This window comes from Maylandia zebra, linkage group LG3, assembly GCF_041146795.1.
Source record: "Maylandia zebra isolate NMK-2024a linkage group LG3, Mzebra_GT3a, whole genome shotgun sequence".
NCBI lineage: Eukaryota > Metazoa > Chordata > Actinopteri > Cichliformes > Cichlidae > Maylandia > Maylandia zebra.
The window spans coordinates 37276211-37302135 of NC_135169.1; the positions used below are offsets into that span (position 1 = coordinate 37276211).

The following is a 25925-nucleotide window of genomic DNA, read 5'->3' on the forward strand; positions in this document are numbered from 1 at the left end:
TGCTATCAGAGCTGTGATGAAGTCCTTGAACGCATCGCGATCAAAAGTACCAGCAGAGCGCTGAGTGACAGTCCTGCTCCACGGTAGCTGCTCCGCGCCAGAGAAACCAGAGCAGAGCCGAGCGAGGCAGGGGTGGGGGGACACGCACAGAGACCGCGTGCAGCAGGATGGGCTCCGCGCACTGCGATGTGCAGTAATTGGGATTAAACCTACCGGACGGCGCTTGGAAACACTCACAGCAGCAGCAGTAGTAATAGTAGTAGTAGTAGTAGTGGAGAGCAGGGGGAGCTCCGCCGCATGTGCTCCTCTGTGTGCGCCTGAAAGAACTTGTTTTGCTCCGTGCGCTGGGCAAAAATCGACCCCCTCCTCCTCCAGAGAAAGAAGCGACTCGGCGGTCATAAACAAACACGGGTTCAGATTTAAGCTCCGGGACTCGCAGTTGCAGCAACCCCAAACCGACCTCTGACTCTCCTCTCACATGCCAGCGCCGGTGTGGGGGAGAGAGGCAGAGGAGAGGAGCCGGGGGATGTTTGGATCAGCTCGCTGAACTCGCACAAACACCGACGAGGAAAACAAGAAGAAGTCGCGCTGGTTTTTCACGTGGGGGTTTAAAATAAAGAGAGAGGAGGAGAGAGCCCGGGGGGTGTCATGGAGAGCCAAGCGGGCGAGCAGTACAGCCACGAGGACGTGCGGAAGAGCGGCTACCTCCGCAAGCACAAGTCCATGCACCGGCGGTACTTCGTGCTCCGCGCCGCCTCGGAGCGCGGTCCGGCCCGCCTGGAGTACTACGAGAGCGAGAAGAAATTCCGGGGCAAGGCCCCCGTCCCGAAGAAAGTGGTGGCGCTGGAGACCTGCTTCAACATTAACAAGCGGGCCGACTCCAAAAACAAGCATATGATCGTGCTGTACACCCGGGCAGAGAGCTTCGCCGTGGCCGCGGAGAACGAGGCGGACCAGGACGAGTGGTACCAGGCCATGGTGGAGCTGCAGTGCAGGAGTAAGAGAAGCACATTTGCACACAAACACGCACACATGCACGCTTTCCTGCATGTACACACACACACACACACACACACACACACACACACACACACACACACACACACACACACACACACACACACACACTGGTGTGTTTGGGGCTTTGCACGAGAGGAGAAACGTGGCAATGCGTGCAGAGCAGCGCGAAAGGAGCGCACTGTGGACCGGGACGTGTTTTATTACACAGTTTAAGGATTCTTCCCAAGCCCTCACAGACTGCAGTGTCAAGACGACACAGTTGTCCTTTCATTGCTCGTTTCAGGCCGGTTGAGGTTCATGTGTGCACCTTTTAAAGCCTCTGACCGTGGTTTGCGTAAACGTGCGCCTCTGAGCCGCGCGGTGGGGTTTGTATCCTCCAGCACTTCTTACCACGCTGGTGTCAGGCTAAGAGTTTGTTCCTTGTTGTCCAGCACACTTCTTTCGGGAGGGGGAGGGTGTCAATGAGTAGGCCTCAGCTGAGTACGAGTTTGGCCTCCCTGTCCCGAGTTTACTGCTCAAACACACCCTGCCCTCTTGTTTACTCTGCTCTGCTTTTCTGCTGACACTGCTCTGTATTACATCAGGCATTGATCTCAGAGCAGGAGGAACACGTCCCCAAAAACCCGTCGGAGAGAGAAGTGCATTAGTATCCGACTGCTAAGTCATTAAACTTTGAAATCCATCTTCTGATTTGATGGGTAACGAGTGAGCAGCCCTGATGTGTCCCATCCAGCTGCAGTAGGTTTGTCCCAAATGGCCTCAAGTACCCCAGGGGGTGAAAAAAAAACAGTAATCCCTGTGGGTTTTTCTCAAGTCTTGTCTATCAGCTGCTGTGTAAACACAGCTGTTACAGCTACAGCGGTGAGCACAGCAACTCCAGATCACCTGTTCAGCCTTCCTGGCTCTGAGAGAGCAGATAGGCAACCAGGGACACATGACGCAATCGTGGATGATAAGAGTTCAAGGTGCTTCTCCTTGCACAGGACCTGCTGCTGGGTAACACAAATCAGCTGATTAATGTAGGGGCTGGGGGAGAGCACAGAAATAAATGAGGACAAACTTTGTGATAGTCCACTTTTTATTTGGAGCCAGAGGAGTTTTATAATGTCAAATATCTGCAGGTGTAAGCCGCTGCTTATTACGGGGAAGGTGACTGGACGTGCACTCCTCCTGTCTAGCATCTAACATTTAATCCAATCTACAGGTGCTCGCGTGGTCACATGTACAGAAAATCCCATTTCATGGCCGTCCTCTAAGAAATCCAAAGTGTCCCAACGAGCCTCTGGCTCGAGCATCCTCACGAACAGCCTTTGAAATGACTGATCCCTCGGTGGCTGCTTGTCTCCTTCCTTTGTTTTCCCAGAGTGCTGGGTTTCTTGTGTAAAGTAAAGGCTGCGGCTGGCTGCAGAGTAAACTCCAACGCTCTTGTGGTATGTGCTGCAGCCTATACACAGTTTCTACTCTTCTAGAAAAAAAATGAGGCCACACACGCGCGCGCGCGCGCACGTGCACACGTGCACATATGCATGCATGATCCAGGCGTTTACTGAGATGTTGCTGCATGCAACTCTGTAAGGATTCTCGGCCTGCTTTGATATGTGCACCCCATGCACAGTTTCAAATCTCGCTCGCGCCTCCATGCTCTACAGCCTCGCCTACCCACAGTGACGACCCCCCCCCCCAGGCTGGGATTATTGTCCCAGCCTGGATGGAGAAAAGTTGAAGCTGAAGCTGAGCCAAAAGATGCTGCACTATCTGCCTCACTAGTTTCCACAGAACCACGCCCTCGGTGTGTTACCTGTGTAGTTCCACATATCCCCTCTGCAAAGCAGCCGGCTGCAAAGGCTGGAGTTTGCAGCGTGCGTGCAGTGAAAGCACGAATAAAACCGCGGATGTCCTTGCTGTTGTACAGTTTCTGCTTCCTCTCCAGGCCTGGGAAAACTACCTAAAGCCGTCCAGGAACAGTTCAATATTGCGCACATGGCTGGTGGTAATTAAACACAAGCCAGCTGCCACGCTGGGCAGGATCCCACTTATTTATTCAGCTGATTCCAGTAAGACCCTTTCAGGCAGCGCGTACAGTATTAGGCTTCAGGGCAGCTATTTGCCCAACTATTAGGAGGCAGTCGAGTGTGTAAAGGTTTAACCTCGATGAAACGGAGCGGAGGCGCGACCTTCAGTCGCCGTGCGCCGGGCAGAACGCGGCACCTTGGGAGCTGTAGTCGGCCTCGGTAAACACTATAATAAAGTCCAAGATTCGTAGCGATCAGCACCGAACAAGAGAGACACACCATCTACAAACACACACACACGTTTAAATGTGCCAACATAAACAGAGATTAAAGCAGACTGACTGACAGTTTCTGATTTAGTCCTGATTCTGAAACGCAGAAGATCAGTCGGAAACATTCGGAGCAGGGAGGATCTGTTCCTGCCTGCAGCATCCGCAGAGAAGCAGTTTGCTTAATTTATGTTTCATATGAGACTAAATGTGTTTGATGGGCCCTTTGGCCATTTGATAGACTTCACTTTATGTCTGTGGAGGACAGAAACTGCCAATGTATCGGATCAAAAAGTGCATATTTAAAAAAAAATTAAATAAACATATGATATAAATGAATTAAAAAGAAATAGCAGCATAAATAAACCCTGAAAATGAATAACAAATAAAATAATTGGATGATTATTACAAAGATAAATTAATATAAGGAGAAAAAAAGTGTCACACTGTATTAACTAATGAATAATATTCATTTTGACTATTAGTTGAGTATTTAACGGCAAAATATGTCAAATCGTTTTTTTTAATGACTCAATAAATGAGTCATTTAAATAATTTACTTAATCACTTTTGATCTTTTTGGTCCCCTTATTATAAGTTCTGGTTGTCTTTTATTCTGTGTTTTCTCTTATTAACCATTTATTTTTGAACTCAGTCCAAGAATTCAGCAGGTGTTTCCTACTTTCTGTAAGTCACGCTGTAGGTGTGAGGAGAACTTGTGTTTTTGAGTGAACCGTCCTTTGTGACGTCCCTCTGAGTCGGAATTAGAAGTCAAATCTCCCCGTCAGGCTGTTTTTATCTCGGAGTGTCGTTCAGCTGCCCCGGCCTCAAAGATCTGGATCTCGCCGCTGGTTCGCTGAGCCGACCGATTAAATGTTAAGCCGTGCTTAAACACTGCTCATCTCCCTAATTAGGTGGTAATTATTGTCTCGAGGGTTGGCCGACGTTTGCACAGTAGAGGCTGTGTGCCAATTGAACTTTTTTCCGTCTCTTTCTTTTCTTAAAAACCCTCAAAACAAAACACATTTTTCCTGCAGAAGTGAAGCTTAACTACAGCTCTCTGTTAGAACCTCAGCCCCGGTTGGAGCGTGCTGAGCTGCCACAGAGTATTTCTCCTGCGTAACGACTAGATGCACAGTAACCCTTTGTAACTTCTTTAACTCGGTGAGCTGCAACCTGACCGGATCTGGTTTGTAGCGATTCTGCAGCTTGTAAAACGTCATGGATGTGAGTCAGAGTCGGCCTTGAGCAATCTGCTTTGTGTCCGCTGGCCAACTTGGAGCTGAGCTCTCTTTGACTGACAGTAAAGCGAGGCCAGCAGCAGCAGCACCCGTTTAATCAATAAGTGCCGATGTGTGGAGCGTGTGTGGCTTTAAATGCATAGGAACCTTTTATAGCAGGCCTCACTGATTAATGTTGCTCGATAGTATCCCATTAACATTGTTTAAGCCGTGAGACCAGTTTTCCCGTGATTCACTCGCGTACGTCAGTTTGAAGAGGAAAAAGAACTCCACGGGACTCCGATGTGAAAAGATGTAACAAAAAATTTATTCCACAGTTTTTGCATCTTACAGGAGTGGTCAGGTTTAACTTGTCCTCAACAAAATAACCTACTACGTTAGGAAAACCGTGTGGCTCTGTTCTACCCTGCTGCCCCGTATAGCTTATGCCGTGTTAACTCCTTTTCTCTCTCTCTCCCCCCTCCCGCACCGCATGCACTAATTTGCATACATCCGTGATGCCCGGATTTTACTATAAACACGAGTCTTTAAGGCACATGTATTCATGGTACTACCTAACCTAGTTCCACCATAAACATGCATCTATTTCCTAAAATTATTAATTACACAAACAAGCTTAACAACAGCGAAATATAAATACTAAAACATATGAACTATCTTAACTTGGCTCCCACAAACATTGTTATATTGGGGGTCAGGAAGTTCATGGGTTGATATTCATCATGCACATGGGGGATGCTTTAGAAACAGAGGTAGTAAACAAAAACCTTAATTAGTGCCATGCTGTTCCTGTAGTAACGTATACATGCAGCAGCAGTGAATGGATCACAGTGAACCCGCCCTGTGCCAGTGCTTGTTATAAAAAAAATGTACAAAAAAACATACAAAAACTAAAGCAGCATTTGGGTGTGAGTCATATGACAAGCCTTTCCTTTCATTATACCTTATCTGTGTATGAGGTATAACTTTGACCACAGGCATCAACACTTGGATCGTGAATCGTGAGTAAACTCTGTTATCCCGATTCTTTTTTGGTCTTGTTACAGCTTTGAGGGCGCGCTCAGATCGAGCGGGTTCGAGATAAAGCTAGAGAAGCGCAGGAGGGATGGGAAGGACGCTGAAGCTGGAGGAAAAGAGGGAGACAAGGAGGAGGTTCATGGATGTAGTGAAGGAGGACATGCAGAGGGTTGGTGTGACAAAGGATGGTAGGGATAGAGGGAGATGGATGGAGATGAGCCACTGTGGCGACGCCTAAAACTAGCAGCGGAAAGAAGATGGTAAAAGCTTTTTATAGATTAGAATGCTTTAACCAGGCGGTTACCACCACACCTTCCTGTAGCTAATCAGCATAAGCAACACGAGCAGCACTGATAAGTCTACGATTACAAATGCAGGTTGCAGAAGCTTTTAGTCAGTGTTTTTTGACGAGCTGCTGTTACCATATTCCTCCTCCTGATGTTTTCAGAGCATTGGTCTGCGCTTTGTAGTGATTTATTTCTAAAATACAAGTTATCCACTTTGGAAATGTTAAAAAAAGACAAAAAACCCAACAACAAAACAAAGCAAACAAACAAAAATAAAACCCCAAACCCATTGTGTATTGTTAAAAATTCCTTCCGCACAGTCTCAGTCTGTGCGACACAAAGTTTAGTAACCCAGAGCCTCGCTGACCAATAAAGTCCGAGGTGGATGCCAGCTTGGTGGGTTTCTTGCAGCTTTCTTGCGTGTCCCGGAACGGCGAACCTTAAATGCGTCACCGATAATTTCAGGCAGCCATGCATGTACGTCTGTGCGCACTCCCGTCTAACCGAGACCACATGTGAAACTAGCTCCGGGCGGATGCTGGTGTTGCCCCCCAAGTGTGGGCCTAGAGAGATGGGTGGGGTGAGGAGGGTTGGGCAGGAGGGGGATTGCAGATGCTTGAAATGGATGAAGATCGAGGAAGTGGAGAGGTTAGAAAAGAGGAAAACGGGTACACATGGCAGCCAGAGATTAGACCAACTGTTTTCACTGCCGGGTGGCTCTCGTCTCTCACAAATACGTGCGGGGATAAAATGTACACAGCTGTCTCCCATCTATCTGAGCTGGTACACTGGTAAGTGAGCGTGGGTGGATCTGGGCGGCACGGTAGCTGAGATGGTGGGGGTTTTACCCTCACCAGTCTCTGTGCAGTCTTTTGTGGCCCTACAGCACAGCGTGCTAGGGCAGTGAGGTCAGAAATTTGAAATAGGACCCAATGAGAGCCAGCCAGCTAATTTCCCCTGATTTACAGGCGGCATTAGCTAACTAAGAAGTTTTAGCTGCAAATTCAAGCATTTTTTTGTAGATGGTCACTGCTTGATTGTATCTGGACTTCTGCATTTCTGCAGCCAAGTCCCCAGGATTTTGGGGGGTAACCACGACAGTGATGAGCCCGCCACTCAGTGAGGTGCTGTCAAGGGATCTAGCGGCCTTTGAGGCTAAATATGGCACCTCCTTCACCCCTTCACAACCCCCGTAGCACAAAAGGCTATAGGAAAGCAAGCTTCCCCTCAGTGCCAACAACTCGTAATTGAAATTACAGTTGAGTAAATTAGCTTGGATTACGGCCTCTTTATGGTCAACCTGTGATCTCGAGGGAGCCAGCTCAAGCGTAGCAAATAAATCGGCGTGAATAGGCGCCAGTGTTGCCCGCGCAGGCTCCCGCTCTCCAGACTTCAGGCTTCCAGTGTGTGCTCACCGCGGACGTGGACTAAACAAGTGAATAAGGCAGTGTATGTTATCTTCACCTCAAACTGCGAATAAATATGCACGGACTCCCAGACCCGATGCATGATCTGTGAAAGTTGGGACAAGGTTGTCAGAGTGTGTGTGTGTGTGTGTGTGTGTGTTGCCCATATTCAACCAGCAGATTTCACGCGGATGGTTCATTACCTCCAGGTGCTTTCATGTGCATCCGGCTTAGGTCCTTAGATTATCTCCAACTCTGTGTGCGTGTTTTTCTGAGGGTTCATTATGTAGTATAGGGGCGTTGTGCTGCACGGAAGCTGACTGACTGATAAACTCTCCATGCCCCGCTTTCTTTCCGACAAACACCAAACAGCCATAAAGATACTCGAGAGGAAAGCCGAGGGGGGCGATTCATACTTTATACAGCACTGTGTAAGATCAGGCCCTGAGCTCTGTAATGCTTCATAGGTGTGAATCCACCTGCAAATCTGTAGAAATCTAGGAAAAAAAACTTTGAAAATACTTTAAGGGTTTTTATTTTTTGAGGGTTGTCGATTAGAGTACACAGCCAGAGCGGCCTTGAGATAAAAGGTGTTTGTGTAAGTGCTGTTGAGGGCACAGCTGAGGTTTAAGGCTTTGCTTTATTCAAAACAAACAACACGCTCACACTCTCCTCGAGACATTTTAAATGGGTTCTTGAAAAGAAAAAGATACTCTTTAAGGATCGTGCTGCACTGCAATCTGAGTCACTCTCAGAGAGCAGGGGGAAAAAAAGAATTTTGAAATAAGCCTGTAATTAGATTCTTTTAGGCAAAGCAATCCCGAAATAAACTTTGAATAACGCTCCTTTTTTTAAACCCCCTTTCTTAATGACACTCTTATATCTCCTTGCAATCTCCTGTAGTCCCTCATTCCATAGGTCCCCGCTGAAAAGTCCCAAAACCGTCTCTTCCTGTTGTAAATCTAAATCGAGGAAGCAAAAAGGACTTCTTGCACAGAGGTCCTCGCGCTCATTCACACACATGGAGAGAAAAGCAGCACATGAAAACAGCCGTGCATGGCCTTGAGTGAGTCATCTAATATAGGGGGAGTGCCACAAACTCGCACGCACGCACGCACGCACGCACGCACGCACGCACACACACACACACACACACACACACACACACACACAGCCGCGAAGCCGCAGCTTCACTGGCTTTCAACAAAACATCTATTCTAGGTCTCTTTCAAGTCGTGAGCGATCCTCCAATTTTGGGTAAGAAGAGTGGACGGAGACGCGGCGAGACACGTCAGACCTCTCCCTCTTGTGCAATCGCATGTAAAGCTGTTTTGGGATTGGGATCTGGAAAAACAGTTTGCATAACAGAAGCTCAGTTACGTGATGTTCGCTGTGCATGCTGAGGGTCCCGGTCTACATGTGGTTGTCGTTTTAGGATTGTTTTTTTTGTTGTTGGTTTTTCTTTTCAACCAGCAGATGCTTGGGGAAACAGAATGAAGCGTCCATAGAAAACCTACTTTGGGCTGTTCCTCATTCAAATGAGGTCGCCACAGCGGGCTGCTCCACATGTTTGATTTGTCAGGTTTTTTTCCCCTTTCTTTACACCAGATGTGCAATGTGACAAAACCCCAAAGGGGTTTGTGTCTCCTCTTGGAATTGAACTAGGGAATCTGTGTAAAACATGGTCATTCTTCTGTTGGAAATTTGAACTTCGAAGGTGGAACAGACAGATTTTTACCTCAGAAAGTCGGAGAAGTCATCAGCCCCGAGATTGTGTACGTAAACATTAGTGAAACTGTAAAACTTGTAATCTGGGGATAAAAAAAATAAATAAAATCAACACAGCATAGAATCACTTTGTTTTGCATGGTGATATATTGATCCGGGGACATCAAATGCAGATTTTTTTTAATTAGGTGCATATAAACGCTCTGGGGGTTCATTGTCTGTACCATCCTTCTGATATAATGTTAGCAAAGCAAGCTTACATTAAATTGGCTAAACTGAAAAACTGTCCAACAGTGGACAAACACAGCTTGACAAAGGTGCTTCCTTATTCCGAGCAAGCTAATAGCTCAGTCGCATCAGTAAAAAAAGGATAACAACCTCCTTCATCGCCAAAAAATAAAAATTAAAAAGTGATTGTAATGAATTTTTTCACATTCTATAACCGATTGCAACTTTTGACTAAATGCTTGCCCAGACTTGCGGGTGTTTCACACTCACAACCATGGAGGCAACCTTTATGCAGACAGTTGCCATCTTACTTGGACTGACTGCAATATCTCTCAGAGAGATTGTTAAAGGTTTGTCTGTGAAGGTTCTCAGTCATCCAGGTCATCGTAGTCAAAGGAGCTTGCAAAGAAAAGCGTCTGGACTTCTTTAAGTTGCTTGAAGAATGGTGGGGAGTCCCAGACACCATTTGACCTTATAGAACTGAAGAAGCTTCTCGGATGAGAGGTGAAACGTCTTCAAGCAACTTAAAGAACTCCAGACGCTTTTCTTTGAAAGCTCCTTTGACTGTTGAAGGTTTGCAGATAATTTCTGTCTAATTTATAAATGCAGACATATCAGCCTGAATGAGTCCCTGTCAATGAGCACAACTCGAGAAGAGTTGACTCAACTTGCTGTGAGCTGAATGTATTCAGGTTATGTTCCTGTAAGTTAAAAGTGAATTTCTGTATATGTAGACAGAAGCCGACATGTGAACATCGATTTCTCAAAGTTAATTGTTGCATTATCAGAAACGGGCTGCATTGAATTGCCAGTATGACCTTTTTGCAACAAAAAATAACTGGAGTGAGATAATTTTATGTCTTTAAATAAAACAAGATAATGTTTAACTTTGAAGATGTGATTTGCACTTGTAACGTTGGGTTGCGTTTAGTGGTTGAGAGGAGGCGGCAAAACACTTAGCAGGGTAGCCAAAAGAATACACACTCACGCTGGCGTTGGGAATTCCACAGTGTGTTCTTTAATATACCTTCTCTTCATCAACCATATAAGCCCGGTTGAATGGCTGCAGCTTAACAAACATAGCGCACAGTGTTCGTACAACCCATAACGTTGCAAACAAAGGTGTCTGGAGAGGTAAAACATAAAATACGTCCCTCCTCATGCACTAGCGTGTAAGCACATGTTCACACCATCACAGAGAGAGAGAGCAGAGAGACCAGTGGCACACACTGATGACACCATCAACCCTCGACTTGGGTGTCTTAAAGGGACACCACACCATAGTGGCTGTTACACACTATTAAAAAAGTGATAAATTACAATGTATATTATTGCAATACTTGTAATATCATATTGTGGGTAAAGTATTGTGATAATATTGCGTTGTTGGATCAAAACTATAGCTTAAGGCAGTGATTACCACCAATAAGCACTCTGTGGGCTCTTATACAGTTGCTAGAGGTACATGAATCAAAATCAAAAGCTAATGGATAATCAGTTGGAATTGACAGTAAAATAAGTGCACAAATCAACACTAATCCTTTGTGCAGAAAAATAGTTGGGTTAAAGAGCTTTTTTTTTTTTTTTTTTTTTCAGTCATGAGGCTTCTTCTATATTTTAGCACCAGCACTGGCCATTAAACAGAAATTTGTGTATAACAGGTTGTTAAACAGAGACTCACCACTAAATGCAGCTTTTACTGAAGCTGAAGTTGTGTTTGTTCCTTCCAGCTGCTTCAGTTTGAAGCTTCTCAGGATCCACAGGTGCATCTCCACAGGAAGAGAGTTATGTGCATTAATTAAATCGTGTGGCTCAACAGCTGCGACTTGGTGAACTGATCGTAATTATCAAAATGCCTAACTTGGAGAGAAGATCGGTCAGGACTCCTTAATTAATTCTTGCTTGTGCTTATTGAAATCAAAAATATTTTGCTTTGTCTGCGTAAAATCTTGCAGTTTGCAGTATTATATCAATATGGTGCCTCTTTGACCATTAACGTTTAATATATATGTTATATATTTTATCTAAAATTCTGACTTAAAAAGTCCAAAATGATTAACTTAAGATGAAGCTAACAGCTAAAAATACATTTGGCTAAACAAATTGTTAGCTAAACATCGTGGGTAAATGGCTAAAAATTCTAGCTAGCTAAAATTGATAAATTAGAAGAACTGTGTAAATACGACTAACTGATAGTGAACTAAAAGTAAATCAGACGATAAAATGATTCTACTGAACAAATTTGAACATTGGCTTTGTTGGAACATCAGCAGATATATGTATATAATATATAGCAAACCAGTGGTTTCAATGAGATAACCCTTTTAAAAATAGAACTTTCCTTATTTCAATACGTCGTCTCCTTCAGTATGCCAGATGTGGTAGGCTAATAAGGCAGGTGCTTAAGCTCACTATAAATGCACAAAGACCATCCTGTTCCATTCAAGGGAACAGGTTCTGATGTTGAGGTCTGTTTCTTTAGCCTTGTCATTAGTTTGATTGAGTCTGTGTCATAGATGGTTATCATGCTCAGACATATCCAAACTGGCAACATAACAGAGGTATCTCAGAAATGTGGGACATGTGAAAATAAGTTTCAGGAACTTTTTAGGGTGGTTCCCTGGAGAAGAATACGAAATCCACCCTAAACATGACTCACATAATGTTGTTCCTATAATCCGTGCTAGTCAACAGATGTGATGTCTTTTGTGTGTGGATATAAATGAGCTTAGATGTAAATCTGTCATATATTCAAAGGTAGTGTCACTAGCCGCTAACAATGATTTGCAGTACAACGTAGTATTAAGGTACTTTCCTGGGATAATAGTCAGACAAATATTAGGTGGTTAGATAAGTCCCATGCCTTTGTTTGGCCCCTACTAACTTAGGATCAGATATCACTTTGGGCCGTTTTCTCTTGTGTTTTGGCTTCAGTAGGCCTCTGGTATCTGACTACAGCACACTTAACACAAAGGGTGAATGTGCTGCCTGTGCTGCTGCTTAAAGAAACTTCAATTTATTAGTTTACAAAGCCAGTTTTTATTGTCAGTTCCGCTTGAGAAAATAGCTGTTAAGGGCGTGCCGTTAGGATTCCTGCCAGTGATTTGCATTGTTTGTTTTGGAGAAGCATTTCTTATTAAGCATTTTCCAAGTCGCTTCTCTTAAGGTTTTCCACAGAGCTGTTATTTTTCCCTTTCCATATTCATCATTCTTATGTTCAGCTTCAGTTGTCAAGAGTTAAATTTTCCCACACTGGTAGTATGTGTGCCTCTGTGTGTGTGTCAGGATGCCTGTGTAGCTGATAAATGAGACCACAGGCATGGAGCCTGCAGGTACAATGATCCGGTCTCACAAGCCAGTGCGTGCCCAGTTTATACTTGGATCTGTTTTAGAAATATATGGAAAGCTCGGCCACAGCACAGCTTACATAATAAAGACAGCTTGCCCTCAACTAACAGGCATATAATAGAGATTTTATCAGTTGTTTCTTTTATTTGCAGGTGCATCAAAGTCATGTCAGTCCTTTGTTGCAACAGCTGTACTTCCCAGTGCTCTTCATAAATCCTCACTTTAATAGTTTAATCTCTTATTTTTCTCTTTGTTTTCATCCCAGTAACCTTTTAATCTCACTCTGTCCCCGTTCTGTCCCTCTAGGTAAGAATCCTAATGACGGCAGCGGTGCAGGAGACTATGGAGTGCCTAATCCTGGGCCAGCATTCAAAGAGGTATGGCAGGTAAAGGTATGGCCCAAAGGCCTGGGTCAGGCCAAGAACCTGGTTGGCATCTACCGCCTTTGCCTGACCGACAAGACGGTGAACTTTGTGAAGCTCAACTCTGATGCTGCCGCCGTGGTGCTGCAGCTGATGAACGTGAGACGCTGCGGCCATTCAGAAAACTTCTTCTTCGTTGAGGTGGGACGCTCTGCAGTGACAGGCCCAGGCGAGTTCTGGATGCAGGTGAGCCTGTAATCTACAGTTCTGTTCATGTTGATGGTTATTTTCATTCTCCAATCCTACTCATATCTTAAAAGCCCGCAATCAGCAGAGTGAAAGAAATGTCAAAGTTTTGTCAGAGGCTTCATGGGTTTGAAAAAGGAGATTAAACAGAGTTTCCATGACAATCTAAGATTTAAATACAGGGCACTTTGTCTTTAAGATGTTAGTGGTTTAATGTGCAGTAGTTTTTAACTTTGAATACATTATGTGAATATAAAATCAATCATATTGTGATTTCATTCCCTTTATCAGATGCTTTTTGCCTCTTGTCCTAGGTGGATGATTCAGTAGTCGCCCAAAACATGCATGAAACCTTGCTAGAGGCCATGAAGGCGTTGAGTGAGGAGTTCCGCCAGCGCAGCAAGTCTCAGTCCAACTCTGGCCCTGGAGGAGGTGCTACTGCTTCTAACCCCATCAGTGTTCCCTCACGCCGCCACCACCCAAACCCTCCTCCTAGCCAGGTTGGCTTCACCCGCCGGCCCCGAACCGAGCCCCCTGGAGGAACTAACAGTGGAGCACCCATCAACTGTGCCAACGCTTCTCCCACGCCAAGGCATAGCTTCCCGAGGTCTCGCACTGCAAGTGATGGGGGGAAAGGGGAGGATGGGATAACAGGTGCCACACCGATCCATGGGGTGAACTCCAGCCCCTCCACCAATGGCTCTTGCTCTAACACCCCAATCCTCAGATCAAAATCAGCTCGTTCAGCACCCACCACAACTGCTAAAACTCCTTTAGGGTTGATGCGCTCTATCTCGACCCCAGCTCCTTCCCCAGCTCCAAGTCTGTCCTCTAGTTCTGGTCATGGCTCAGAGTTTGGAGGCTTAACGTCTTGTGCTGGTGCTCCGGGGTCTGGAGCCTATAGTCGTATTCCCTCTCATCGAGCCTCTGTCTCCGGCTCACCCAGTGACTACGGCTCCTCAGATGAGTATGGTTCAAGTCCTGGAGATCACACGCTCCTACCTTCTCCTAGCCTCCCTGGAAGCTCTGTTGGCAGTGTCAGTAGTCAGTCCCTCAGTGAAGATGGGGCCAACTATATCCTAATGGGCCAACGTAGTAGCAGTGGTGGTGGCAACAGTAATCAAGGAAGTGGCTCCCAGCAAACACCAGGAACACCAACCTCTGGCTCTCAAACTAAAAGAGTTCTACGCCGCTCCTCCAGCCGAGAATGTGAAGCTGAACGCAGGCTGCTGAGCAAGCGGGCCTCCTTACCTCCTATGGCCCTGGAAAGGCTGGCTCCACGTCAGCGCAGAGCTGAGGAGCCAGCAGATGACGATTCGGCCGATTACGCTATCATGTCAAGAAGCACGAGCCGAGAGTCTTTTACTTCCACCTGCTCTTCTACACAGAAGGAATCTGCCATGAGTGCTGGGTCGGCAGGGGGAGGAGGCGGGTACTTGGATGTGGCAGGAGAGTTTAAAGCTGAAGGCACTGGAGGAGCAGGTGGTAGCGTAGATTTAGGCGTGGACAATGGGTACATGTCAATGCTACCTGGAGTTACTCAGCCTCCGACGTCCCTTTCCCAGTCACTGGCCGTTTTGGTCCCCGACTCAGACTCCAAACCTGCTGATGATTACATGGCCATGACTCCTAACAACAGCGTGTCGCCTCCACAGCAGATTCGACCTCCACCAAATTCTGATGGCTATATGATAATGTCCCCTAATAGCAGCTGTTCCCCTGACCAGCGTGGAGGTCTCTCCGGTGGGGCTTGGGTGGGCAGTGGCAGTGCAGACAGCAGGCCAGGCAGTGACTATATGAACATGTCTCCAATTAGTGCACGTTCTGTAAACGGCAGTCCCCCACCTCCTGAGCACTCATCACATTTGGAGACCAGTCCACAGCAACATGGTCCCAAGATGGTGTACTCTTACTATTCCCTACCCAGGTCTTATAAACATAGCCCCTCTACCGGACACTTTGATGATGGTCCTGGACGAGGAAGAAGGCCCAATGGGAGTTCTAGGAGGGGAATGGGTGGCGGTAAACCTATTAGAGGGCTTCAGGAGCAAGCAGCAGTTGGTAATGCAGTAGTTGGACGCCACCTGTCTCTCTCATCTTCCTCGTACTCCTCCAGCTCAGCCAGCAGTGAAAGTCTGGGTGAGAGCGACGAGCGAACTACCCAGGCTTTGAGTAACGTGACTGGGGGAACTCAGTCCAAGCATGGGAGTAAGCAGCAGCAGAGAAGAGGCTCTGGTGGGTTGTCCAAGCAGGGTAGCTATACTAGAAGCAGACCTGTTAGCCTGTTTGTTGACGTATCCAAAGCGAACACTCTTCCTAGAGTTCGTGAGAACCCTCTGCCACCAGAACCTAAGAGCCCTGGGGAGTATGTAAGCATTGAATTCAAGGGGGAGAAGGGCAATCCGACTGGGATAGGATTAGGTCGTGGTAGGGGTCTAAGGCATGGATTATCGCTGCCTCATGGCTCCAGCAGCCAGCAGCCTCAACAGAAGCCATCTTCTTCCTTTGGAAACTTTATACCCCTTTCCCGTAGCCCATCTGCCCCGATCACTCCACCAGCTGCCTCTGAGTACGTCAACATGGACCTGGGCCCTTCTCCATTGCCCTCACCCCTCTCTCTTACCCCGCTGGTTTTCCCCTCTTTCCATACCCCTCCCACACCCCCAACGCTTGCTCATGCCCCTAAACCCTGTAATGAGGATAATACTGAACCTCATGAAGATGAGGTTGAAGTAGCAGAGGCCCTACTTAGGAAAAACAGAGAAAGCGTTCCATCAGTGACGAAATCCGAGTCTCCTACATCATGTGGAGACTACACAGAGATGGCCTTCAGTTTGAATAACAACCCTGTCCCCCGGTCATCATCTAGCGTCTCCCCAAAAGGCCCATCTCCCACCAGGGATGATACATCTGTGCTGCCACGGGGTCTAGACTTTCCCCTATCCAAAACAGGACCCAACCCAGACCAGGGAGCTAAAGTTATCCGGGCCGACCCCCAAGGACGCAGACGGCACTGCTCAGAAACCTTCCTTGCCTCAACTTCCCTCTCCACCTCTACCTCGACTTCTTCCTCAACTGCTTCCCTCTTTCCTGAACACCAGTCTGTAGCCCGCCGGCTGGGCTTTGAAAGCATGCTGTGGGGCAATGGTGTTGTGACTGAATCTCCCACTCAGTTCCCCCTTCCTGGACAGCAATCTCTTCCCACAAATGCTCAGACTTCATCTGCAGAGCAAGGCCTTAACTACATAGACTTGGATTTGGCCAACAAGGAGAGCCCCCACGTGGGACTGGATGGGCCCTCTGGCAACCAGGCCCCATCTCGCCTCTTCTCTGGACTGGGTTCTGGTTCTGGGGTGGGGGCGGCAGGTGCATCAGTCGGCAGCAGCGGGAGTGGCAGCTCCAGCCTGAACACGTACGCCAGCATTGACTTCTACAAATCAGAGGAGCTGCGGACGCACCAAAATGGAAGCAAGGAGGGAACTGGTAAGAATTGTTATTTTTTTCCCCCCTTCATGTCTTTGTCTTCATACAGACTCTGTGATCTCTATGTCACCGCTATGCTCATAGGTTTTCTATCTCTCTTTCTTTTCCTGCAATCACATGGCTCAGAATGAAAAAGAATATGCTTTCAAGATAATCCAATAGAGCACAGCCTCCCTATCCATCGATGTTTGTATTCAAACTTTACCTGGCGCCAGATTGAAATGTAGAGACTTGTTTATTTGTGTGACTGTCTGCATAATCTGCAGTAAGAGCCAAAGCTTAGCTGTTCTGACAAATCATGAATTGATTTACCTCTCTGAGCTTTGGTGTACAGAAACTCTTCACCTGATATGATTAGATAAAGTGTTAAAGGTCAGACAGACTCCTGAAATATCAGTAAATATCGAAGTTGTGGAAATTGCTATTGATCTGAGGCTTCTTGAATATTGTCCATGCATACTCAGTGCTGCTTTTCCCTATTGGGAGTTTAAAAGCAGAACTGGGATCCGTTTTTAATACGTTTATGACAAAGATCAGAATCATTCTGCTCTGATTGAGCCATTGTTTGTTGAGGAGAAGAGCTGTCTGAGACATCTCGCTGCAGTCCCACTCTTAGCAAAGGAAACCATTCACAATTGCCACTGAAGCGTTCTGCTTTAAGTTCAATAAAGATTAACTTTGACCCTGTTTTCTGTTGACCTGTCAAATTAAAATGCTCCATTATGACACTTGAGGAGATTGCTGTGAGAGAAAGAAATTTTGAATTATAATTCTTTTTTTTTTTTATCATCTTCTTCTTTTTTTTGCACTTCTAGAGCTCTAAAACGTATGTAGGAAAGTATGCAAAGACTTGAAAGAAGTTCCAGGTTTGTAGATTTGGCCCTGAAAGCATTGCGTGCTGTGATTTGTACATTACTTAATCTAAGCTGAAAACTTTGAATGTTTAGTTGAGCCCACTGCAGAGTTAACAAAAATGTTTTATGATGAGTGTTTTCCTGTAATCACATGCACTTTATGTGTAGAGTTCCTGATGCATTTAAAGTCAGCATTTTTTTTTCTCTGCACATTCAATGAGGTCATCGAGGCTGGATAATGGATTTTCATTGTATTTACATTTTCTCCTCCTGTGTGGAGCAATTTTCTAGCTGTGGGGGACCACCGTGGCTAAACAATGCCTTAACTAACTCCCTTTGAGGCATTTTCCTCATAGAAAAACATTCCCTTTGAACCTCTGTCTGCACTAAATTGGCCCGTTAAGCAACGGACGCCTGCAGTTTAAGCAGATAGAGCAGCATTTAAATGGAGATGGGGGGAATTTATATGCATCAGTAAAACACTCAGTAGTCTTGCTTAAGCTTCCACAGTGGGTCTCTTGTGATGCATGCATCCTGCCAAGGATCCTCGCCGCTTATGAAGCCCTGTTTGCTTCCACGTGATTTGCACCATGGGCCGTGCTGGACCGAAATCCTCTCTGGGATTTTTTCATTTTTTTGTTGTTGTTTTTTGTGGTAAACGTTGGAATCAATGAAGAATTTGAGGCATTAGCAGAAATTCATCATGGGATCCTTCAATGAGCGTGGCTCAACAGTTGGGTTTCATTCCACGGATGGAAATGAACCACCGGCTTGTGTCCATACCTCACTGCGTTAGTTTTATTTGGAGACGTGAGGCCGTCTCTGTGGAAGATGCATGAGTTTTCTGTGTATTTTACATCGAGATGCTAGCATGCTACCGCAGAAGGACCATATGGGCTCTGGCTGCTGAGAACATCAGCGGTGCAGCGTTTGGGGCGGGAGGGGGGGGAATGTTACACATTGGCTGTGAATGTTGAGATGGGACCAGTCCTCACTCACACAGCTCTCAAATGCCTCTGTACAGTGTTCCTCCTCCTTTCATCCCTCCCCCTCTTTCCTCCTGCTCCAATAAATGATCCTTTTGTTCGAGTGTTTTTGCCGCGGTGGGCTGGCAGGCCCCAGCAGGACCAAAACCCCAAGACTACTGGACTCTCCTGAAACTTTTTTTCTCATGTACTCTGTAATTTGCGCCCTCCAACTTACTTTTTTTTTCTTATTTTACTCTTTATTCCTGCATTCATCTTTCCTCTGGACAGCTTGTATTCATCACATCTACTGCTTGTCCTCGCTCCTCTTCTTGCCTGATGGATTTTTGAAATTCCTTCCCTCCCTTCTGTTCACTACATGCACTATTGTTCAACAATTTTTTTTTTCTTTTGCTGAAGACGTCCTTTGTCTTTCTGCCTCCCCACTCACACTGTGTTTCAGCACAGTCCTTTAAGAGCAGGCACGTTTGGAAAACGCATCTTTAGCTGAGATGTTGTTGTTTTGCAGCAGCAATGCGAGAAAGAAACGCAGACATGGAGAGATGGTACATAACGTCCAATCTGTCGGCTTCTACACAGAAAAATACAGTTTTGAAAGGATTAATTATCTTGTCTGTGTCAATCCAGTATGTGTGTGTGTGTGTTTTAAGGAGTTCAGGTCTGCTGTAATTACAGGGCTTTTTTTCCAGCAGGCACCAGCTTGTATAGGAAGAGACTGTATATGTCTCAGGGGTGCGTTCTTTTGGCTCTGAGGGGCAAAGGCTAAAATTGAACATCCGTAGTGGGACGAGAGCCAGAAACACTCCTTTTGGACTCCAGTTATGCAATAAGTAGCGTTTAAAAATAACCCGTCACGGTTGGGGAAACGAGGAAAAGGCAGACTGAGCTACTTCAAACCCAGTTCGTCTTTTAGAATAACAACACAAAAAATGAATCAGTTGCAACAAATTTGGGTGAATTTTATGGAGACAGTTTGAGCGTCTGTGCTGCGTTTTACAGATGCTGAGCCGGTGTCGTGCTGATTTATTTATTTATTATTTTCTTTTTTGTCCCGTGTGATGGAGGAGTTTGGTGACCTTCAGCAGAACTGAGTGAAACATTAGATTATGAAGTGGAGAGGATGTTTTTTTTCTTTTGGGGACAAATTAAATCAGTGATCGCTTGCAGCATTTTCTCCAGGAAAACCATGTGAACTAATTTTATTATCTTTTTCCTCAGAGGCCAATTATTTTATTTCTTCACCATCTGGAGGGGGATCTCTGTTCCAGTCCCAAAATAACCTGTAGCTCCTAAAATTGCTTCCCAAAATGTGCTCCATAAGGATGCCTTATAGGAATTTTCAACCAAAGATATCGGTAGTATTCAGTTAAGCCTAGATGCGATTGGTAAGTTGAGGTATACAAAGCCTGCCACGCTCTGATTTAGTCACTAGGTATTCTCCTCATCTTACCCTGAACTCTGAATGAAGTTATTGGCATGAAGTTTGACTCTTTGGAGAGGCAGCTTATTATTTTAATTCATTATTTATTTGCCACTACCTTCCTCAGTGCGTGGTAAAGTAAAACATTTGTAAAGAAAAAACTGTTAATGGTGTTATTTTGTAACTTTAAGAAAGTGTGCATACGTTAATGGACGATGATGTCAGAGACGTTTCTTAGATTCATGATAAACTGAGTTTGCTGCTATAGATTCATGGTGCACTTTCACATATATTAATATGTGTGACTGACAGTTGCAAAGACTTCATGGTTCTCAGCTGATATCCAAAAACTTATGTTAACTAATTACAGTCAGCCAAATTAATCAGCCTCATGATATATGAACTACAGGTGTACGTGTTTCTCTTTCATACCAGTGTGTTTCTCTTGTGTTGGATGCACTCTGTGGGGCGATGCTGTTGGTCATTGGCAATGTCACAATGAGGGACGATGGGGGAACTGGACTACGGAGCAAATCGCCCAACCCTAGCATGCACCTCCTTTCACAGATGATGTGCACAGTACACATTGTGGTGTTATTACAAATGGTGAAACTTAATTTTACTGCAGTATTTCCAGTGGTTTGAGAATGTATTTCTGGTGGTGGATGGTTTGGCTAAAGGATTTACAGATGTTTCCTTAATGCTTCACTAGCAGGCTTTGTGTAGCAGAAAGCATCTTGAATATTAGAACTACTCATCCAAACCACATCGTGCACACATACAGAGATTCCTTGATTTAGAGACATCGCAGAGATGAACTTCTCACCTTTAACCTGTGATTACATACTACATAATTTTGTAATGTCAGCACTTGTTTGGAAACAGCTATGTTGCAATATGCAACTTGTGATTGGGCTGATTACATTATAAATATATGCACTGAATATCTTAAAATATATCTAAAAGTGGTTTGTCTTGTGTTCTAGTTGCTGTTTTACTTTTTACCACGTTGCTGAATTTTTGTAGATCCCAGCGAATTCAATTTATGACTATTACGCCATTATTACCAATGAATGATGGCGGAAACGAATTATCCTAAGGTGTTATCGAATTATACAAGTGTTTATTTAGCACTGCTCTTTAAGCAGCCGAATGATGCTCCGATCTACAGCAAACCTCACGTTTGTAAATTCCTCACAGTTTTCCAGAGTGCGACAGGCTCGTCTCGCTGTGCATGTAATCCAAACCAGCGCCAGGTTAGACTGACAGCACTAGTGGTGTTATGTAAAACAGACCCACGTGGCTGGGACACGACCCCCGGAGAGGGTGAAGCTCAGGGCACGGAGTGTACGTATGCATTTGTGCTCCAAGTTGTTTATCAGTTGTGATTTCTGTTTGTGCTGGAGGCAGACCGAGCTCCAGCCTGCTCCGAAGAGTTAGTCTCGGAGCGCAGTGACACACAACTCGGCTCATATTTATGCAGAGCGTAACTGCACACAGATGTGCAGCAGGACAAAACATGTGGTGACTGAATCCAAGCATGATATGTGACTGCAATTCTTAGCAGTTCATCAGGATGGTGTTAAGAATTTGAGCGCTACCGGTGTTATTTGCTGTTAAAATGGTATGTACTGTATCTATTTAGTGTTAGAGCCTTCTGGTTCGAGGGAGACCAGCAGCAATACCATTACTTACAGCAATTTCATAATCCCAGATTTATGTACCCCTTAGCCTCCCAGATTCTCCTCTCTGGTATTCATCTGTTGTACAGTTGGCTGTACGGATGACAAACACGACTAGGTGGGAGGTGCACCCCTGCATCTTGTGATTACATAATGCATAATATGCTGGAAATTAGCTTGAATTTTGCACAATGCAAATTAAATGTTCCTTCATTAGGCTAATTCCAGAATAATGCAACTGATTTGCCCCCCGGGAGGAGATCTAGAAAAAAAAAGCATTGTAGTTGCACAAGAACATCTGAGAGGTTTAGTTCTGTGGGGTTTTGTGAAATATATTATTCCTCCCACGGTTATTTAGATTTTTTCGATAACTTCTGGATTTGAGAGGTTTGTTTTGTTTTTGTTTAAGTCAAGGTTGTGTCCTCTGAAGTCCAGTGTGCATTGGTTGGGTGGTCCGTTCAGGGAGTTACTAAACTCACACCGCACATAGCAACAAGCCTCCTCTGTTTGGGTTTTGGGGGAGGGTTGAAGGTTGTGCATGCGTGTGTGTGCGTCCCGCTGCACGCGTGTTTGTCGGAGAACTCCCTCCACCTCCCCCACTGACTTCAGTCATATTATGATGTCATCTGTGTGCATCGCCATGGTCCAGTCGGGTGAATCCAAAAGCTTGAGGGGTAATTTAGGTTGATTACTAACACATATACTCCCACATAGCTTTGTGAGCACACCTACTTATTATGCAGAAATGCAGAATTCACTACACTGCGGTAATGGTTAGCGACAGTCAGCCGTGTGAGCCTGAAAGTATAAAATCTCCAGACTAGCAACAGTGCCCCTTATTTCTCTTAAAAATCTGCCCCTAGGCCTTTGGTATTATTCATACATTGTTAAAAACACTGCTTACAGTACGTAACTTAAGCTGAGAGAAGACTGCAGACAAACTGGGATCAGGTTACGGAAAGCCACGCTGCAACAAATTACTGCACATGCAGTGCTGTGCATGCATAGGTGTATTCTCACCTTGGGTCATGTAGTAGTCAGTAGGTTCAACATAAGAACGAAGAATAAGAGAATCTTAAGTGAAATTAAGATGATGTTACTGATTGGGCGGGGCAGCAAATCCAGACATTTGATTCTGAATGCGTGTGGATCATGTATCCAGATGTTTGCTCCACAGTGAACACAAAGCTTACAGTTTGTATGTTGCCAGAGGCACACACACAGACCAATTTTATTAAAGGTTATTAAAGAGACTCGTTAAAAATCACGGTCTGATGAAGGATCTGAAGTTGTGTTTCTTGCTTCCAGCTGTTTGTAGAAGTCTTTCTGGTTAGTTCATTAAATATATACAACTTTATAGAGATCCCTAGAGAAGCAGGAAGCACCGATTTGATATTTAGATGGGATATCGGTGGGATCTTTTTGCATTTGTATGTTTTTTTTGTTTTGTTTTGTTTTGTCATTAAACTGATCAAATTAGTTTTCATGGCTCTTGGCTTTTGTCTCTCTCTTTAAACCAAGACTGATGTTGCCTTACACATGAAAGAGTCATTAGAGTTAATAATTCAACCTTGGTGTTGGACTGGTGTTCAGTATTGACAGATACCCCTAATTCAAGCCAGGTCAAGTCAGTGTTATTTATATAGCACTAAAGCAAAACAACAGTTACCTCAATGCGTTTAATATTATAAGTTGAAGACAGAGAAAACCCCAACAATCAGACGACCCCCTATGAGCAAGCATTTGGCAATAGTGGGAAGGAAAAACTCCCTTTTAACAAGGGGAACTAGGCTTACGGAGAGACAGCCATCTGCCATCACCAGCTGGGGTTTAAGCCAAGGTATCTGTTTCATATTGGAACCAGTAAAAGCTGGATCAGTGCATCCCGACTCAAAAAGAGCATTAACTCAACACCTATTAGGTTTAAATCCTAATCTTGTGTAAGGGGTCAGAAGCCCCAATATTGGAGTACGTTCAGTGATCAATTACGCTATCTCATCAGATTAAATCAGTATTTTACCTGATATAAAGTAGTATAAATTAAGCGGTGTTACGTAAGTAAAAAAAAAAATAGCTGCTGACTTTTGCCTTCATGGGGAGTGGTGGTTGGACTTTCCATTTTCGGTGTGTGTGTGTGTGTGCGTTGTTTCAGATGTTGCCCGCTGTCCTCCCCGTCACAAACTAATCTTCCACTGAGTGTGGTGTGAGGGAGAAGAGGAAATGGGAGGATTTGGTTCTGCAGAATGAATACAGACTAAATCTCTGGTGTATGTGTTGGACATTGTGCATGTGTGTGTCACCGTGCAGCCTCTCCGCACACATGTTGAACCTTCAGAAACCCTAAACTGAATCAGCGAGCGCAGTATTTGCAGCACAGTTCAATCACGAGGTGACTTGGACTGTAAATTCTGCTTTTGAGCAGATTGTTTTCTTATTTGTGGATTGCATACATCTCTCCTACATATCTGCTTTCATACTATTTCTGTTTGCTAAGTTTTGACAGACATCAAAAAGCCCTTTCATAAAGTGCTGTTGACTCTCAAATGCGAAAGCCTGGAACGCCGGCAAGCGTGGAGAATCAATGAGAACGGTTTTCAGGGTGTTTTTAGAGCAATGGTGATTAATCTGGGAGACTCATGAGCGATAATAAGTTAATTTACTTGGATCAAGATAAGAAAAATGGACTTTACACACTGAATACTGCCTGAATAGAGAGCAGGTGTTTGTTGCTATGGTGCTCAAGTGTAAAGAAAATTAATTAATTAATTGCTCGACTCTTTTTCACTCCCTCGTTGCCAACATATTATCACACAGCTGGTTTTGTTTTCAGTAACTCCTCTTCCCGAGGCCTTAACCAGGCTGTGGTGCACACATTCATGCCTGGATCCTGCTTGGTGCGATCTTGCTGATGGAGGTGAAAAAATGACGCGTGGGTTATAAATGAGTGTGACTTTGACAGTATAGTATCACGAGGTCAGAGCGAGAGCTGCAGACCTGAGTGGCTTCATTCTTGAGCTCATCACATGAAGCTGAAGTGGGACAGATCACCTGATGGGACACAATGTGTGTTTCCGTGTGTGTGTGTGGGACTAATTCCAGTAATTCCACACGTCCTGCCGGGCTCGTATCTCATTTCCGGCCCTTAATGTAATGGACACATCCTTCACTACGCTTCATGTATCGCTTACGTTCTCTAGTACACACACTGGCGAGTACTTTGTCAACTGATCCAACTGCAACACGACAGAAAAAGTTAAACACACTTTGATGTGAATCACGCAGTAGTAAGTAAGGTTAGCAAAGGTCGACGAGGTACTCAGAAAGTCATCTGACTGCTAAGGGCAGTATTTTGAAAACATGTCTGTCATGCGTGACCTGCAGTTTGGAGATTATCAGCCAATGCAATCGGTAGCCAGTCAGGTTGGTTATCAAGGTGCATCTGTTTTTTGTTTTTGTACAGTTTTGAATCTTAAAGGAAAGCTTTAAAGAAGTTTCCTTACTGGAAATACTGGGCAGCAAATTCACAGAGTGTTTAATAATAAACAGGTGAGGGTTAAATTTGACTTTGATCGGGGGATATTTCGCAAAATTTCAGCAGGATGGTAGCCACACCCTGAAGCATTTTTCTCTTATTTGTTTAATGTGTTAGTGCAGGATAAGCATTAGGTCTCATTGGGGCCTAAAGACTGATCGCCGAGCCCCTGGCAACCTCTGTTTTCTAGGGAAAATGTGTATTTCTCAGCGGTTTGGCTATCGCTCAGCGAATAGTAGATGAGTGTTTGGCTTCTTCCATGCAAGTTGTGCATGCGGCAACCACTGTGTGACCAATTTTACCAATCTTTTAGCAGCCACTCGCCAATCAATTCTAGGCGTACACATTTTTCTCCGATGACCAGCGGCTGCCAGGGTTTTTCAAACTTCTTTGTGTTATTGAGACCAAAGGAGTCTGTTTTTCAGGTCATGGGTTAAGGAATGGTCTCAAAAGCCCAGTCTTAGTCCAGCCCTTACACCCTCTCCCCACACACCTTCAGTCTGTTTCAGCGAGATGAGATGATGTGCGCTAAAAGGATGTGAGAAGAGCATCGTGGCAATAAAGATGCACAAAGGAGCAGCAAGCGAACTGTTGTTCAGCAACACTTTGAATAATGAAGTGTTGGCACTAGAAGTAACTTAATGAGACCTGCAGAGGTTTGAAGTGCGTGAGCATTTTCTATTCGGTTCCATTCATTATTTGTATATAGCGCCATATCACAACAGCAGTCATGTCAGGCTTAAAGAGACTCTGAATAATATGACAAAATATAAAGGTCTGCAATCCTGCGTCCTTTGGCTATAT

General features: G+C 45.0%; 1 protein-coding gene across 1 annotated transcript in view; it reads left to right on the forward strand.

Moving 5' to 3' along the window:
* si:ch73-335l21.1 (insulin receptor substrate 1-B) overlaps window positions 1-25925 on the forward strand; it is a 52701-nt gene continuing 26776 nt past the window's right edge. Inside the window, exons 1-3 of the mRNA XM_004562735.4 lie at window positions 1-997; window positions 12863-13164; window positions 13479-16647. Of these exons, the coding sequence (XP_004562792.3) occupies window positions 649-997; window positions 12863-13164; window positions 13479-16647 (3820 nt within the window). The 5' untranslated portion in view covers window positions 1-648. The remainder of the gene's footprint in view (window positions 998-12862; window positions 13165-13478; window positions 16648-25925) is intronic.